The 14,328-nt window shown below is 51.1% G+C and overlaps 1 protein-coding gene across 1 annotated transcript in view; it reads right to left on the bottom strand.

The window, feature by feature from the left end:
- Nucleotides 1-14,328, bottom strand: part of ptprq (protein tyrosine phosphatase receptor type Q) — a gene marked incomplete at both ends in the record, with an annotated part of 28,401 nt that overhangs the window by 5,676 nt on the left and 8,397 nt on the right. Inside the window, 24 exons of the mRNA XM_084477841.1 lie at nt 449-601; nt 832-901; nt 1,029-1,273; nt 1,375-1,561; nt 2,283-2,401; nt 2,717-2,854; nt 3,032-3,118; nt 3,547-3,816; nt 4,538-4,679; nt 5,001-5,152; nt 5,487-5,759; nt 6,007-6,309; nt 8,313-8,484; nt 8,582-8,727; nt 8,996-9,150; nt 9,313-9,433; nt 9,839-10,120; nt 10,539-10,820; nt 11,071-11,178; nt 11,285-11,464; nt 11,575-11,736; nt 12,214-12,733; nt 13,323-13,486; nt 14,029-14,178. Coding sequence (XP_084333967.1) covers nt 449-601; nt 832-901; nt 1,029-1,273; nt 1,375-1,561; nt 2,283-2,401; nt 2,717-2,854; nt 3,032-3,118; nt 3,547-3,816; nt 4,538-4,679; nt 5,001-5,152; nt 5,487-5,759; nt 6,007-6,309; nt 8,313-8,484; nt 8,582-8,727; nt 8,996-9,150; nt 9,313-9,433; nt 9,839-10,120; nt 10,539-10,820; nt 11,071-11,178; nt 11,285-11,464; nt 11,575-11,736; nt 12,214-12,733; nt 13,323-13,486; nt 14,029-14,178 — 4,581 coding nt within the window. The remainder of the gene's footprint in view (nt 1-448; nt 602-831; nt 902-1,028; nt 1,274-1,374; nt 1,562-2,282; nt 2,402-2,716; nt 2,855-3,031; nt 3,119-3,546; nt 3,817-4,537; nt 4,680-5,000; nt 5,153-5,486; nt 5,760-6,006; nt 6,310-8,312; nt 8,485-8,581; nt 8,728-8,995; nt 9,151-9,312; nt 9,434-9,838; nt 10,121-10,538; nt 10,821-11,070; nt 11,179-11,284; nt 11,465-11,574; nt 11,737-12,213; nt 12,734-13,322; nt 13,487-14,028; nt 14,179-14,328) is intronic.

Raw genomic sequence — 14,328 nt, 5'->3', positions numbered from 1 at the left:
GCAAAAAAAGGCCTTCCCACAATGATGGTAAGCCAAAAGGGTCAAAACTACACTGCATTGTAGACGTGTGTTCATTAAAATCTGCGTATTCATGTGATTAAAACATTACCGTCGTCTGCAATCATTTTTAGGTCAATGAATATTGCCTATTGGTAGACAGCCACACTGTCTGAGTCCCGTCAGATGGACTTTCACCGGTTTTTCTGGTGAAGACAACTTCTCCCATGTTCCCACTATGTCCAATGTTATTGTCCAATGTTATCCAATGTTATTTGGATTGAGAGACCCCTGGCAGCAGATTTGACATATTATATGTGTAATAATATAATTTGCTCGTGTGCATGCTGAATCATACTCACGAAAAATGACTGAATCTAAATCTGAAATAAATATTATGCATCAGCGTTGATAATGCCCTGCAAATGTGTGTTTGCAGGGAGAGTCTTACCCGCTGCCTCGGCCACGATGACCTGAATGTGTCGGATTGGCCCGTTGTCATCGCTGTAAAAACAAGCAGGCTTGTGGATGGTGATGGTCCTGTGGGTAACCATGGCGACCTCTCCTCTGACAATCACCACCTTGGGTTTCTGGGTTGGCTTAGCTGGGGCTGAAACAGGCGTATGAGTGAGGGAACGCAGGTACAGTAGTGTACATACAGAAATAAATAGACGCAGATGGACGCACCTGCACAATGCTTTCTGCCATGGCCGGAACAAACATTGAAATGCTTTAATTACTATATTTGTTATTACTATATTTCTTATATCATCATGTATACATTTGCACATTTTGGTTCATGACGCTGAGCTGGATGGAGGAGGAGCAGTTTACCGATCATTCCTGTTGTGATGTTGACCACTTGGCTGAAGGGGCTTTTCCCTGCTCCATTCACTGCTGCAATCTAGAAGCACCCACCACAAGTGGTGGTTAAGAGTGAAACGACATCCACGACAACCCTGAGCCCAAAACTCAGCACGCCTCCGCCTAGCAGCCAGCCCAACAGCGACCCCTCGACGCCCGGCCCTCACCCGTATGCTGTAGTGATATCCTCCCTTCAGTCCATCGATGATGACCGTCACTGTGGAGTTTGGGTTCCGGATGACCTTGAGGCCGCTGATGTTCATCACCAGCGGACTTTGTGGGTAGCCTCTGCGTGCCAACTCCACCTGGTAGGCGCTGATGTTCCCGTTGGGCTCTCGCGGAGGACTGAAGGTCACGTTCACGCGGGTCACTCCCTCTGCCGGGGTCAGGTGTTCGGGCGGGTCTTTGGGCTCTGTGTGGGCGGAGAGAGGAGGAGTGAGGAGAAGATGCGCGAGAGAGATTGTTGAGTGTGTTGTGAGTAAGATGTCATTCCACTCCACCAGGAGTCCTCACCTTCCTCCTGGGTCCTGACCACCGCGGGCTGACTGGTCTTGCCGTCGCTGGTGGCGCCCTCCAGGGGTCCGGTGAAGGCGGTGACGGTGACGGAGTAGAGGGTGAAGGCCGTCAGGTTGGTCACCAGCACTCTCTGCAGCTCCCCGGGCGCACGCACCACCGACACGTTCCTGGCTGCAGCCTCCAACTGACGGGAATCTCCATTTCAGTGCCATTCTTCTTCCTCTCATTTAATTCTTATTCGTTAGTATTAGAATAGAGGATGTGTTTATTACATTTCAAAATATAGAATACTTTATATTTCTTAAGTATTCTTATTTAGATTTCCTATTTTCTTTCAATAGTATCAAGCCTGGGAACCAGACAAATGCTTGTGTTTTATTTGCTTTGGCATATGTTTCTGGCTCCCCTCTCGTTCAGACAGTTTCCAGAGCTGAGCCGGGTCACCCATCACAACCGTTTATCTAATACGGGGCGGGTTTGTTACAAGGACTGTACAGAGGAGGGAAGCCGTTGAGCCATTTTCATAAACAACCAAGAAGGATGCAAGTGATGAGTGACACGTTTCGTTAGTCTGATTGGTTGGAGGTCTATCCAGTCATGTGGTCTGTGCCTGTTGATAGTGGCCCTTGGAAATCTAAAGATAAGGTTCCAGACTACTTCACACTCGCAAAGTTTTATGGCGATGTCAGGCTAAATAGTATTGGAATAGGATCAAGATTCATGTGATTTATTTGTCAAATGAACAGTAAAACCCAGGGCAGTTCTGACCAACCCAAGTCTTAGGATAAGACAAGATCTACATAGTAGGCGTACAGAGTATGAGATGATTTGCAATCTTATTTCTATGATCAAATCATCAAATTTTCGATAACCGATATAGGGTGTGTTTGATTGGAACTACTCACAGGAACCACCAGAACTAGATAGGAGGTCGGTCCAGAGAGGATTCTGGGAGCATCCCATCTGATCTGGAGGCTGTGGGAGGTGGAGTCCACTTTCAGGTTACCAGGTGGTGCATCCGGGTCTGGAAAATACATGGCAAAAAAAAAAAATACACTGGCATTACCATCCTACCCTCTGCGAAGCTAGTAGTTTATTAAAGTGGCGTAATTTAAAATAGTTTTCTGGCGACAACACAGATGCCCCATCTGCCTCCATTAAAGGACACAAACTTAACATCTCACAACTTTAACCAAATATGAATGGCTTTGCCTACAAAACATGTTGGGACACATTCCCCTAATTATGAAGTGTTGCAAGTCAACTGGAACGACTTTTACATGACATGAATAACGCTTTAGACAGTGTTATGAATATTAGTGAGCGAATAATCTCTCACTTCCGGCTAGGGTGTGTGCGTGTATCCAGGCGGTCTGTTCCCCGACTCCGGCATTGGTCATGGCCGCCATTTGGAAGCGGTAGGCCCTGTGTTTGGCCAGCGATCCGAGGGTGAAGCTGTGGTTGCCCCCGGCGCTTTCTGAACCGTTGACCGACACCAACATCTCTGAGTCCACAGCGCAGCCGGCAGCCAGCTCCTCGGCGGCCGTGGGGGTGGTGGTGGTGGTGTTGGTGGTGTTGGTGGTGGTGGAGGGAGAGGGCTCCTGGCAGCCAGGGGCCAGCAGCTGGACGGTGATGCGGTACTCCCTCAGCACACCCGGGATCGCCTGGGGCGGGCCCCAGTCCAGAGTCACGCTGGTGGCCGTGACCAGAGACACGGCGAGGAAGCCAGGAGCGCCTGGAACTACACCAGAAGAGAACATATGGCATAATACCGCCGGTATTGAAATACATCGGGAGCTGCAACCATAGCGGTTGTTTTCGTTATGTGTTAGGTATTGATTCTTTTACGGCCAACAAACATTAATTTACTGTATATTATATACTGTCAAAAATACTCGTTTTCACAAGAGCCACAATGTAAAAAAACCTAAGCCTACCATCTGAAACAGAGGGAAAATTAACCAAATTTTCCAATTGTTGGGTTATTGTACATAATACATAAAAAAACTACTGTATGTGAACATGTTACAAGTTTTCTGTCGGTTGCACGATCCATCTTTCAGCAACGAATACATTCCAAATCAAAATCAAAATCGATGACTGACGGTGAGAGTTTTGATGAGAGTATACGGAAGCCAACAGATCCAGGCTAAGCGGTGTGGGGCCTACCTGACTCTGGCTGGGTCCTGGTGGTGCAGTTCATTGGGTCCCCCAGCCCTGCAGAGTTCACAGCGCTCACCGACAGCATGTAGGGCTGGTCGGGCAGCAGGCCGCTGACCGTGTACTCTGACGAGGTGGATTCGACGGGTCGCGCCATCGACTCCACCCGTACCTGATAGAAGAGGATCTGTCCGTTGGGGTTTTCCGGCGGGTCCCAGGACAGATGAACGGAGTCCCAGCTCATCCCCCAGCAAGACAGGTTGCCCACCGTTTCAGACACTGGTGGGAGATGGAGAACAAATGGGGCTGATGCTTGGAATAGGGTGGAGGCAAGAAGATGATCTTACTGGATTGGAAATGATCCTTGCTCCCTGCTCTAAAAAAATATAAAACGAAACGTTTCAAATAATACAGATGGAGGTAATTCAGTGGATACATTTACAAAAATGTGGGGTCCATTCATTGACTAAATAGATTAAAAACCTTTAAATGTATAAACGAGTGTCGAGTGTGTACAGCTTTACTACCTATCATTTGGCAGCTGTTTAAGTATTATTTATGCAACGTGATCGCCCTAAACTGCAGGTTGTCCAAAAAAACCTATATAATATAGGTTGTCCAAAACGACCCAAATGAACGTTTGAGCCCCCTGTCTACTGTTCAAAGAAACAGCAATACGTCACGTATGTCAAGGTTCTGCCTTGCCACAACAAAATGGTTGACATTCCTTTTATTCTCAGTGAAAAATGCCTCATTTTAAGATAGTTTCAGCATTAAAATGCGTTTTGATAACATTTCTAGAGACATTACAGCTGAACAAAAGTACACTTTCACTCACGGACAAACTGGAAAAGCCTGAGGATGGTTGAGGAGGATTTTTACAAATATTGAAACTGTTCAGTTGTTGGGAGGTGTGTGATAGTCCTGATTGTGTGTGTGTGTGTGTGCGTGCGTGCGTGCGTGCGTGTGTGTGTGTGTGTGTGTGTGTGAACAGCGGTACCTGACTCGTTGGTGGTGAAGCTGATGGGGTTGCTGTACTGGTCCCCGTGCCCCACTCGTGTGTAACTGAACACGCTGATCTCGTACGAGCCATCGGGTCTGAAGCCTGACAGATGGGCCGAGGTGACCGCATCGGACGAGTTCTGCAAAGCAGTTCGTCCGCGGGGGGCACCACCGCAGGGGGGAAGGAGGAAGGGTCACAACATGACGGATCTCAGGGATGGATCGGCTCATCTTTTCAAACATCACCAACATCTGGCCAGTGTGCCGTACCCCTTGGTCGATGTTGGCTGCTGCCAAATTAAATTTCTTGTTTGACAAACAATGTCGAATCATGGACACAATGGATGGTTGATTGTTTCATATGTGTGTCTGTGCGTGTGTGTGTGTGCGCGCGCCCATGTGTGTGTGCACGCCCATGTGTGCGTGCACGCCCATGTGTGTGTGCGTGTGATTCGCTGTACCTGGTAAGAGTCAGTGTGTGTGTTGTCATCGCGGATCCTGAAGCCGTAGTGTGTGACCACCCCGTTGGGCTCCAGGGGGGGGTCCCAGCTCAGCCACACAGACAATGAGGTGTGGTTGAATATGGTCAGGTGACGCGGAGGAGACATGGGGCCTGAGACATACAGAGGACAGCACACACACACACACACACGCACACACGCACACACCAAAATCCATCCTGTGAAAAGACTGCCGGTTTTTCTGGTACAACACATTTTATTGTCCCGTCGATCCTGTGTTAACTTTCCTACTCTTGAATCTGAAACAGAACTGATATGATTGACATCTTATCCATAATGTGTCGTGGAGCTTTCACTAAGGGATAATCGATCCATGTCACACATGAAATCCTTGTCAGAAGATGAACAACAATGTTGTTGTTTGAAAACAGCCATTAGGGACTTGGCTGATCGACAGTTAGTCCACAGAGCAGGGCGGGGCCCCACCTGCTTCATCCGTGTGGAGCAGCAGCTGCAGGGCGGGGCCGGGGCCCTTGCGGGTCAGGGCCACGATGCTGAGGTTGTAGGGCGTGTAGGGAACCAGGTCGGCCAGGGTGAGCGAGGTGTTGGAGGTGGTGGTGTTGGAGGCCCGCGGGCCGAGCAGCGTGAGGGTGTACTCTGTGATCTCCCCGTTGGCCTCCAGGGGGCGCTGCCAGACCACAGAGATGGAGGAGGACGACAGGTTCCTGGCGGACACTAGGACCGGGGGAGAGCTGGGGACTGAAAACACACATACACACACACATGTACAGTAAATGAGCGAGCACGACTAGTGTAGAACGCACTTTACTGAGATTGCTGTGGAAACTTTAACAGGAATGCACTATTGTGCATTAACCTTGTTTTGGTTGCTACCCCAATTTGGGATTGCTTGCTATGAATTCGTTCAGCTTCACTCGTCTCTTTGGAAGAAGCGTCTGCCTAAAGACTAAATGAGTGAGCTTCTCTGGGTCCGCATGTCACTCACCGTCGTCGTCGGTCATCAGGTGCATGGTTCTGGTGTGGTTGTAGGCGGGCCCGGCGTTGGTGGCCGGGGTCACAGTGAACACGTACGCTGTGTACTTCCTGAGTTTAGTGAACAGGAGGCCCCGCTCGCTGGTGGACATGTTGATGGTCTTGTTGGGCGGCGGGGAGCCGGTCGAGGGGGCCTCCTGCAGGGTGACCAGGTAGAAGGGCCGGCCGTTGGGCTCCTGGGGGGGGTCCCAGCTGACGATGATGGCCGTGGAGCTGAAGTTCTGCGCCGTCAGGTTTTGGACGGGGTCATTGGGCACTGAGGGACAGAATACGCGTAGGTTATCGAGCGGCACGTGACTTACGCGCCCAAAACCCGCACCCCTAGGTCACCTGCTGCTTCGAGGTGTTTGCTTTTACAGGCCTTCAAATAATGCAGGGACTCATTGAGGGCATTAGGGTATTGTGAACAACAGTGGCGAAGAAACTTTATATGAACAGCCCATTTCAGATCATTTACATCTTAAACATAATAACACAGCTGTCAGTAACCTAATGATAGTAGCCAGTGTGTAAGGTCATCAGTCGATTTATGGAGCACTTTAGGTCGGTTAAGCAAATCCATTCCTTTAAAGAGGTTAACGTGATTATGGCACCTAGATCATTTGATCATCATCCAGTGCATAAACAGACCTTCAACAAGTTACAGGCCATTAATTCAGTTTGCTTCTATCATAACCGTCCAATAACCGATGTTATTGTCGGATTTAGCGCAATTGCCACTTCAACTGATTACGCATATACAGGCTTACAGGAATACATGCTCTGCACACCTGGAGGCCCCGTTGATGATGTCATGTAAGATGTAAAGAGTGGACTATCCACATAATGTCCTAACCATGCTCCATAATCCCTATAACATCATCTCATGTTCCATCACAATCATAAGCAACATTTGATAATTTCACACAATCCCCGATGATGCAGGATAGGATAAGAAATAGGACCCAGGAATACTATAAATATGAAACAAATGCAAAAATGCAACACATTTAATGCCAAATAATGCTCAAGGAAAATAAAGGAAACATTTCAGAGGTGAAATCCACAACAAGAAACTGTGGGAGAGATAGACACAGTAGCATGTGATATTCATCCTGACTACGACACCTATGAGAAAGTTCAATCCGATCAGGGTGCAGGAAACGGGCGGTGTACGTCAAGAAGAGGAGAAAGAGGAGCAGTGAAGACACATTCAAGGTGTCGTGCATATGAGCAAAGAAGTACACAGGGGAAGTTCCACAGGTTATAAAGAGAAAGTATGGAGGAAGAAGTGAAGTGTGTGTAGTTTATCCGTGTATACCGCTCGTCCGAACGGTATGTTCAGGACATTTAAACAAGAGGCTTCACCTGCTAGAACATAGATATTCTCTACAATATAGAAAAAGAGGATCATATCAGGAGTAACATCAGGAAGACACATTCGGATCTGGCAAGTGATTGGCTGATATAGAGCAGGCAATGCCTTTTCCTTTTTTGTACTACAGACAGTCAGACTTCTAGAGTTTCTTCCACAGAGTGGCTGAGGTGGAGGAGAGATGCTGGCTGTGTGTGGGGGTCTGAGCCCAGGGGAGGGAGCTCCCCTGATGGGCTTGGTTGTGCGGGAGAGGCCGTTTACTCTGGAGGTCCGGCTGACCGAGGGTTGGCTAGTAGGGCACAGGCAGAGATACAGTCAGTATGAGCGCCTTTTATTCACAGACAGAAGAATACATGATGATGACACACACACAGAAGCCGTCACATTTTTATTGTCAGTGTCAGTGTTGACAGAGGTCTGTCTGCACTGTTTCCCCCCAAAATCACATAAAAACAATGAGCTGATGTTAAACACGTGGAAAAAGACATATGTAAGAAGCATGATACAAATGCAATGTGTATCATATTCCTCCAGCATGCTGTCCCTGATAATGAAAGTCAGATTTGGGTAATTTTTTATAAATGGGTTTGCTTTGTCTCTTTCACTTTGCTTGATTTATGAGATATACTTATCTCCTTTCAGGTCAAAGCTACAAACTTGTTTTTATATAATTGTATGTGTAAAAGTTGGGGGAAAAAAGTGTGCAGACTGAGCCTCGAGAGACCACCAAACGTTGATGCTGTAATTCCTTTCATCTAATGATTCTATTCTATTTATTTTGTATACATTGATCTTATGTGTATAGAATATGCGCACGCGTGCGTGCGCGCGTGTGTGTGTGTGTGTGTACGTGCGTGTGTGTGTGTGTGTGTGTGTGTGTGTGTGTGTGTGTGTGTGTGACTGACCGTCCTCTGGTAGGGCCACGGTGAGGGGCGGGCTGCTGACTCCTCCGTCACCCTGCCAGGTGCTGGAGGTCATCCACAGGGTGTAGTTGACTCCTCCCACCAGTCCCTTCAGAGTGTAGGAGTAGGGCGAGCCGGGGGAGCCAGTGGGGGGCAACGCAGACACTGGTATAGTCTTCAAAAGAAGACGGACATCGGGGGTCTTTAGGTCAAAGGTCAAATGGAAAAAGAAAGATTAAACAAGACCGACCATTTTCCCCATTTTCCCTGACCTGCTGGGCCAGGCTGCCGTTCTCAGAGTAGTGTATGGTGTAGAGCACGATGATGCCGTTGGGCTCCGTGGGGGGCAGCCAGGTGAAGGAGACAGAGGATGTGGTCACGTTGCCCACCGTCACGTTCTGTGGTGGGTCAAACGGCTCTGGGAGAGGAGAACCAAAACACAACACTGACAGAAGCCCCGAGCTGCAAGGTGTGCAGGCGCACAATATACATTAGTAGAACTTGCATACACACAAAGTACACCTCCAACATCTTTCACATCAAGATGTTTTGTATGAGGGACCCGATCTGAATATTGCACACGTTGGCAACGATGACTTTGTAAAAAAACATGCACCTTCCTGGTCAGCCCTCCCGTTGGCCTTTCTACACAACGTACCGACTGGACAACAGCTCATCTTCAGTACCTGTGTCAAGAGTGGTGAAGCTGATGGAAACCACCACCCCTCCATCTCCCAGGCGGGTCCAGCTGGAGACGGAGGCGTTGTACGGGCTCTCAGAGTCCACCGTGATGACCACCGAGGTGCCCGTCACGTTCGTCCATGTCTCACTCGTCTCATTCCTAACACACACACACACACACACACACACACACACACACACACACACACACACACACACACAAGGTGCAACCGCTGCTGTCAAAAGGCCCTTTTTTCTTGACATGGCATGCAGTTTGCGAAGCACTGGTATCTGCGAACTAAAAGTGGTGGTGCAAACTCACCAGACCTTGAGGATGTAGTATAGGATGTCTGAGTTGGCTTCCAGCGGGGGGTCCCACGAGAGCTCTACCTGGTAGTCAGACAGCTTCTTCGAATGGAGGAACTGAGGGGGCGTGTCTGGCGCTGAGAGGTTGGACAAACACTTCCCGATTGGTATGAAACTCACCCAACTAAGACCCTCCCCCTTTACCCCCAGCTTGCCTGTCTGTAAACAAGGTCCTCAGAGTGCTTCAGAGGTTTGCGCTGAAAGAGAAGACGGGGGTTAAGTACGATGTACGGGGATGAGCCTCCTGTCCGCCGCAAGAGGAACCTTGGGAGTGAAGCCGTTAGCATGGAGACGCCAGAGAGAGACACCGAAACAGAAGGAGGAGGCGGAGCTCACGCTCCCATCTTCTGAAAGTTGAAAGAGGAAAAAAGCAACGTCGTCCGTGAAACTCCAACGGGCGCTGAAAAAACATTGTAAGAAAGACACCAAACATTTCTTGACAACCTCCACCTCGCCCAACCCCTCCCCCGCCTCCCCCTCACCATCCTCCAGGGTGGTGATGTTGAGCGTCTCGCTGGTGTAGTTGCCCGGGCCGGCGCGCGTGTGCGCCTGCACCGCCACGCTGTAGCGGGCGTACTTGCGCAGGTGGCCGATGTACAGGGAGCTGGCGTTGGAGGTGAGGTTGAGCGCGTGCGTGGCGTTCCACAGCGCCAGGGTGTAGTGCAGGATGAGGCCGTTGGGCGCCAGCGGGGGCTGCCAGGTCACGTTCACCTCGCTGGGGCTGAGCGACTCGTAGGTCAGGTTGTACACCGCACTGCCCGGCACTGGAGGGAGGGAGAGAGAGAGACACTCAGGTTGTGGTTTCGAGGGCCTTTGTAGTCACGGATCCAGCAGTTTGAATTAATTATGGCAGAACTTCTGGGTGGTGGGGAGACGGCACAGCGCCCCCCCCCCCCCCCCCCCCCGCCGGAAACCAGAAGATGCAACAGCCCAGGGTTACGTCTTGTTTCCTGTTTCATTTGTGTGTATTTCAACAGTGGTCCGTCTAAACTGTATTGTATTAAAACTTTAACACTTTGCCAACTTTGGTCCGAAACAAATATAAAGCTAAAGAAAGTGTAACACCCTGCTCGGCCAGATTTGAGATGATCTTCATCTCAAATCAGATTTGTGAGCCCCGGGGCGTTGCAGCTGGTCTGATGTCTTCATGAGGAGGGGAACGACACCGGGGCGCCGACCTACCGTCCTCTCCGGACAGCAGCTGCAGGGTGTCTGAGGTGTGGTTGCCGTGGCCCAGGCGCGTGTAGGATCGGATGGAGACGTGGTAGCGGGAGAAGGGCTTCAGGTGGGTGAGCGTGGCGCCCGGGTCCGAGGTGTTGACCGCCGAGAAGAAGGTCTGGTTCCAGTACAGCACCTCGTAGCGCTGGATCAGGCCGTTGGCCTTGGCGGGCGGCGACCAGGTCAGGGTGACCGTGGTGGGGCTGGTCTCCGCCACCTCCACGTCCTCGGGCGGGGAGTCGGGCTCTGTGAGGGTGGGGGTACGGGGGGGGGGGGTGGTCAGTTATTACGGTCAATGGTGTCGCAATGATGCGTCTTCCGTCTCTGCTACTGGGGGTCTGTTTGTGTGTTTGGCTTTATTTGATTACACTGTGCACTTTTAAAAGTTTTCAAAGGTGCAATACAAATACATTTGTAACAATAAACTATTGTTAATAATGTTATGATGAGCGATTGAAAAGAAAGTTCTCATGTCATGCATGTGTAGCGCACACACCGTCTTCCTCGGTGACCACCAAGACGTCGTCGTCCTCAGACAGGGAGCTCTCTCCAACCATCGTGGAGGCAGCGATGCGCAGTATATAAGGCGTGTATTTGTCCAAATCTGCAACAAAAAAAAAAGCAGCAAAGGCCGAACCATCAGACCTTGGTAGTGGTGAATGAACACAGACACATATCAAGCAGGCGGAGACGAGGGAAGCTAGCCCTACCTGTCAGCAGTACACCGGTGCTGTTGGTGTGCAGCTCCAGGGTCTCGTTGGTGTGGAGGTTGAGGCCGTAGACGGTGTAGTGCTGGATCCGCCCATTGGGCTTCAATGGTGGGCTCCAGCTGACCCGCATGGAGGTGGAGTTCACGACCTCATAGGACACGTTGAGCACGGCGCTGGGCACTGAAGGGGGGGGGGAAACATCGGGGGGTTACTATCACGGGACCACCCACACCACCTAGGGTCTCACGGACGATGAGTCCGACCGGCGTGGGAGCTGCCGCTGCACCCACCCTGTTCGCTGGTCTTCTCCTCCACCTGCGCCGTGGGGCCCTCCCCCACCACGGTGGAGGCGCTGACCCTGAAGGCGTAAGCGGTGAAGGGCCTGAGGTCGGTCACCACGTAGGACATCTCCGTGGACAGATCGGGCAGCGTCATCGTTAGGTTCAGTAGGCCTAGAACACGCACACACACACACACACACACACACACACACACACACACACACACACACACACACACACAAAACGCAGATTACCCACCTGCTCCACAGAGCGCTTCATTTGACCTCTGTGTTGCACTGTGAGTCACTTTGGATTGAAGTATCTTAAAGGTCCCATGACATGCCACCAGGTGTGAGTGTGATTAGCCGTTGCAAGCTGCGAAAATCGGGCTCTTCTGACATCACAGGTGGGCGTGTCCACCTAGATGTACGCTGGATAGATCAGTCTACCAGCATACCCAGTGGACTGTAGCAAACGCTGCTCATCTATCACCGTCACACATCTAGGTGAAGAGCCAACGGCTAATCACACTCACACCTGGTGGCATGTCATGGGACCTTTAATAAGACTAGCAGCACATTTCTAAATTTCTAAATTCACAAGGAATCCGGAGACTCCAATGCGCTGCAGCGGTCAGGGCGGTCCTACCTTCCGGAGAGGTGGAGACGGATGTCTGGCCGGTGACGTCAGCGCGGCGGGTGCGGGGCGGGCCGGGGGTCACTGTCACGGGAGAGGGGTCAGAGGTGGCGTCCGAGGCTTGCGATTGCTGGGTCAGCCAAGGCGGAGGCGTGGCCGGAGGTGGCGCGGTTACGAAGTTAGCGACGGACGCCGCGCTCACGGGCACCGAGGCGGGCGTGGAGGCCCAGTCGAGAGGGCCGCTGCTGCCGGGGCTGCTGTCAGAGGCGGGGCGGGTCTCTTGGGCCATGGGGGTTACGGTGAGGCGCGTGCCACCGTCGGCCAGGGGGGGCCGGGTGAGAGCGTCGCTGTCGGAGACAGGCGGCCCAGCAGAAGCCGTACCGGAGGGGGGCGGGCGGTCAGAGATGCTGGGGGTGAACGCCGGCGGGGAGGGGGTCACAGTCGGGTCCAGGGACCGCCTTCGCCGGCCCGAGAGGCCGCGGGGGTCTGGAGGTAAGGTGCTGACCCAATACGTACCCGTGTCATTCTCATTCTGAGAACACAGAGAACAACAAACCTTGTATTTCAGTCATTCGTTTGGATTCGTATCTGTGTTTTGGCTGACAACAAATTGCCGAAATGTCATTGAAATTCACTGATCCGACCTAAAGACCAAAGCTGATTGACAAAGCTGACATCATAGCTATGACCTTGGTCCCATGCTGGATTAGGCTCCCAATGGAAAAACATTTGCCTTATTTTAAAGGTCCCATGACATGGTGGCATGTCATGGGACCTTTAAAATAAGGCAAATGTTTTTCCATCCAGGTGTGGTGTGATTAGCTGTTACAAGCCATTTTGGAAATCCCACAAGTGGGTGTGTCCACCTAGATGTGTGCTGGATAGATCAGTCTACCAGCCTACCCAGTGGACTGTAGCAAACGCTGCTCATCTATCACCGTCACACATCTAGGTGGACACACCCACCTGTGATGTCATAAGGGGCAGATTTCCAAAACGGCTTGTAATGGCTACTCACACCACACCTGGTGGCATGTCATGGGACCTTTAAATAAACCGTGAACGCAGCGATCGAGCCCCATGGTGGAGGCGCTGATATAGAGCAAGGTGTGTGTGTGTACCGGCGCCCTGGTGAAGAGGATGTTCCTCAGTAGCGTGTCCTCAGCCAGCACCTGGAGCCTGTACTGGGTGATCACACCGTTGGGCGGAGCCGGGATGCTCCAGCTCAGGCGGATGGAGATGGAGTCCACCGCCTCCGCCGTCAGATCCCGCACCGCACTCGGTGCTGGAAACACACACACACAAACACACACATGAACGCGAGTGAAGTGTACCCATACGCACTCGCACACATGCGTGGACATACACACACATACGCATAAACACACATAGAAAAAGACTGGGCAGATAGATTTTGGTCAAAACATAGGGGCTTACGTAGGGAAGTGTTAACACACTATTAGCCTTGATTTCTCTCTTGTGACACTTTACTTCGACAAGAGAGCATGGAGGACGATGCTACCAAATTAGGCAAGTTAATCTGTTGGTGCTTTGAAGGGTGGGACAGGAAGGTTGATGGACCAATGGCAAACCCAAGTCAGGTATCTAGACTGGTAAAGCAACGCATTGGGCCAGACTCACACTCTAACACACTGTTATGTAGGGCAGACAAATATGTATGAATTGTAGGCATCACTGTCAGGTGTTGACAAATGACTGAATGCCTTGACCGGCACATAGTTACTGGGATTGCTGCTACCCGCTCCTTCTCATGTCTTTCAAAACAGACACATGTGAAACGGGCTGTTTGGAGGCCCCCCTCCTTACTTTCGGCGGAGGTCATGACCTGGAGGGCCGCCTCGGGGCCCACCTCCCTGGCGGACTTGGCCCGGACCGCCACCGTGTAGCGGGTGTACGGCTGCAGACCCAAGAGCACCAGGCGCTCGTCCGCCGTCATGTTCTCGTACATGACGTCCCCTGACACAAGAACCACAACGGCAACAATCTGATGGACTAGTCTGGATACGAGGAGATATGAATGGCATTCAATGTGTGTGTGTCTCTGTTTGTGTGTGTGTGTGTGTGTGTGTGTGCGTGTGTGTCAGTATGTTTGTGATGTGTGTTTTT

Source organism: Micromesistius poutassou (genome assembly GCF_964030765.1).
Source record: "Micromesistius poutassou genome assembly, chromosome: 13".
Classification (NCBI taxonomy): Eukaryota; Metazoa; Chordata; class Actinopteri; order Gadiformes; family Gadidae; genus Micromesistius; species Micromesistius poutassou.
The sequence above is the reverse complement of the archived record's forward strand: the minus strand, read 5'-3'. Positions and strand labels throughout refer to the sequence as shown.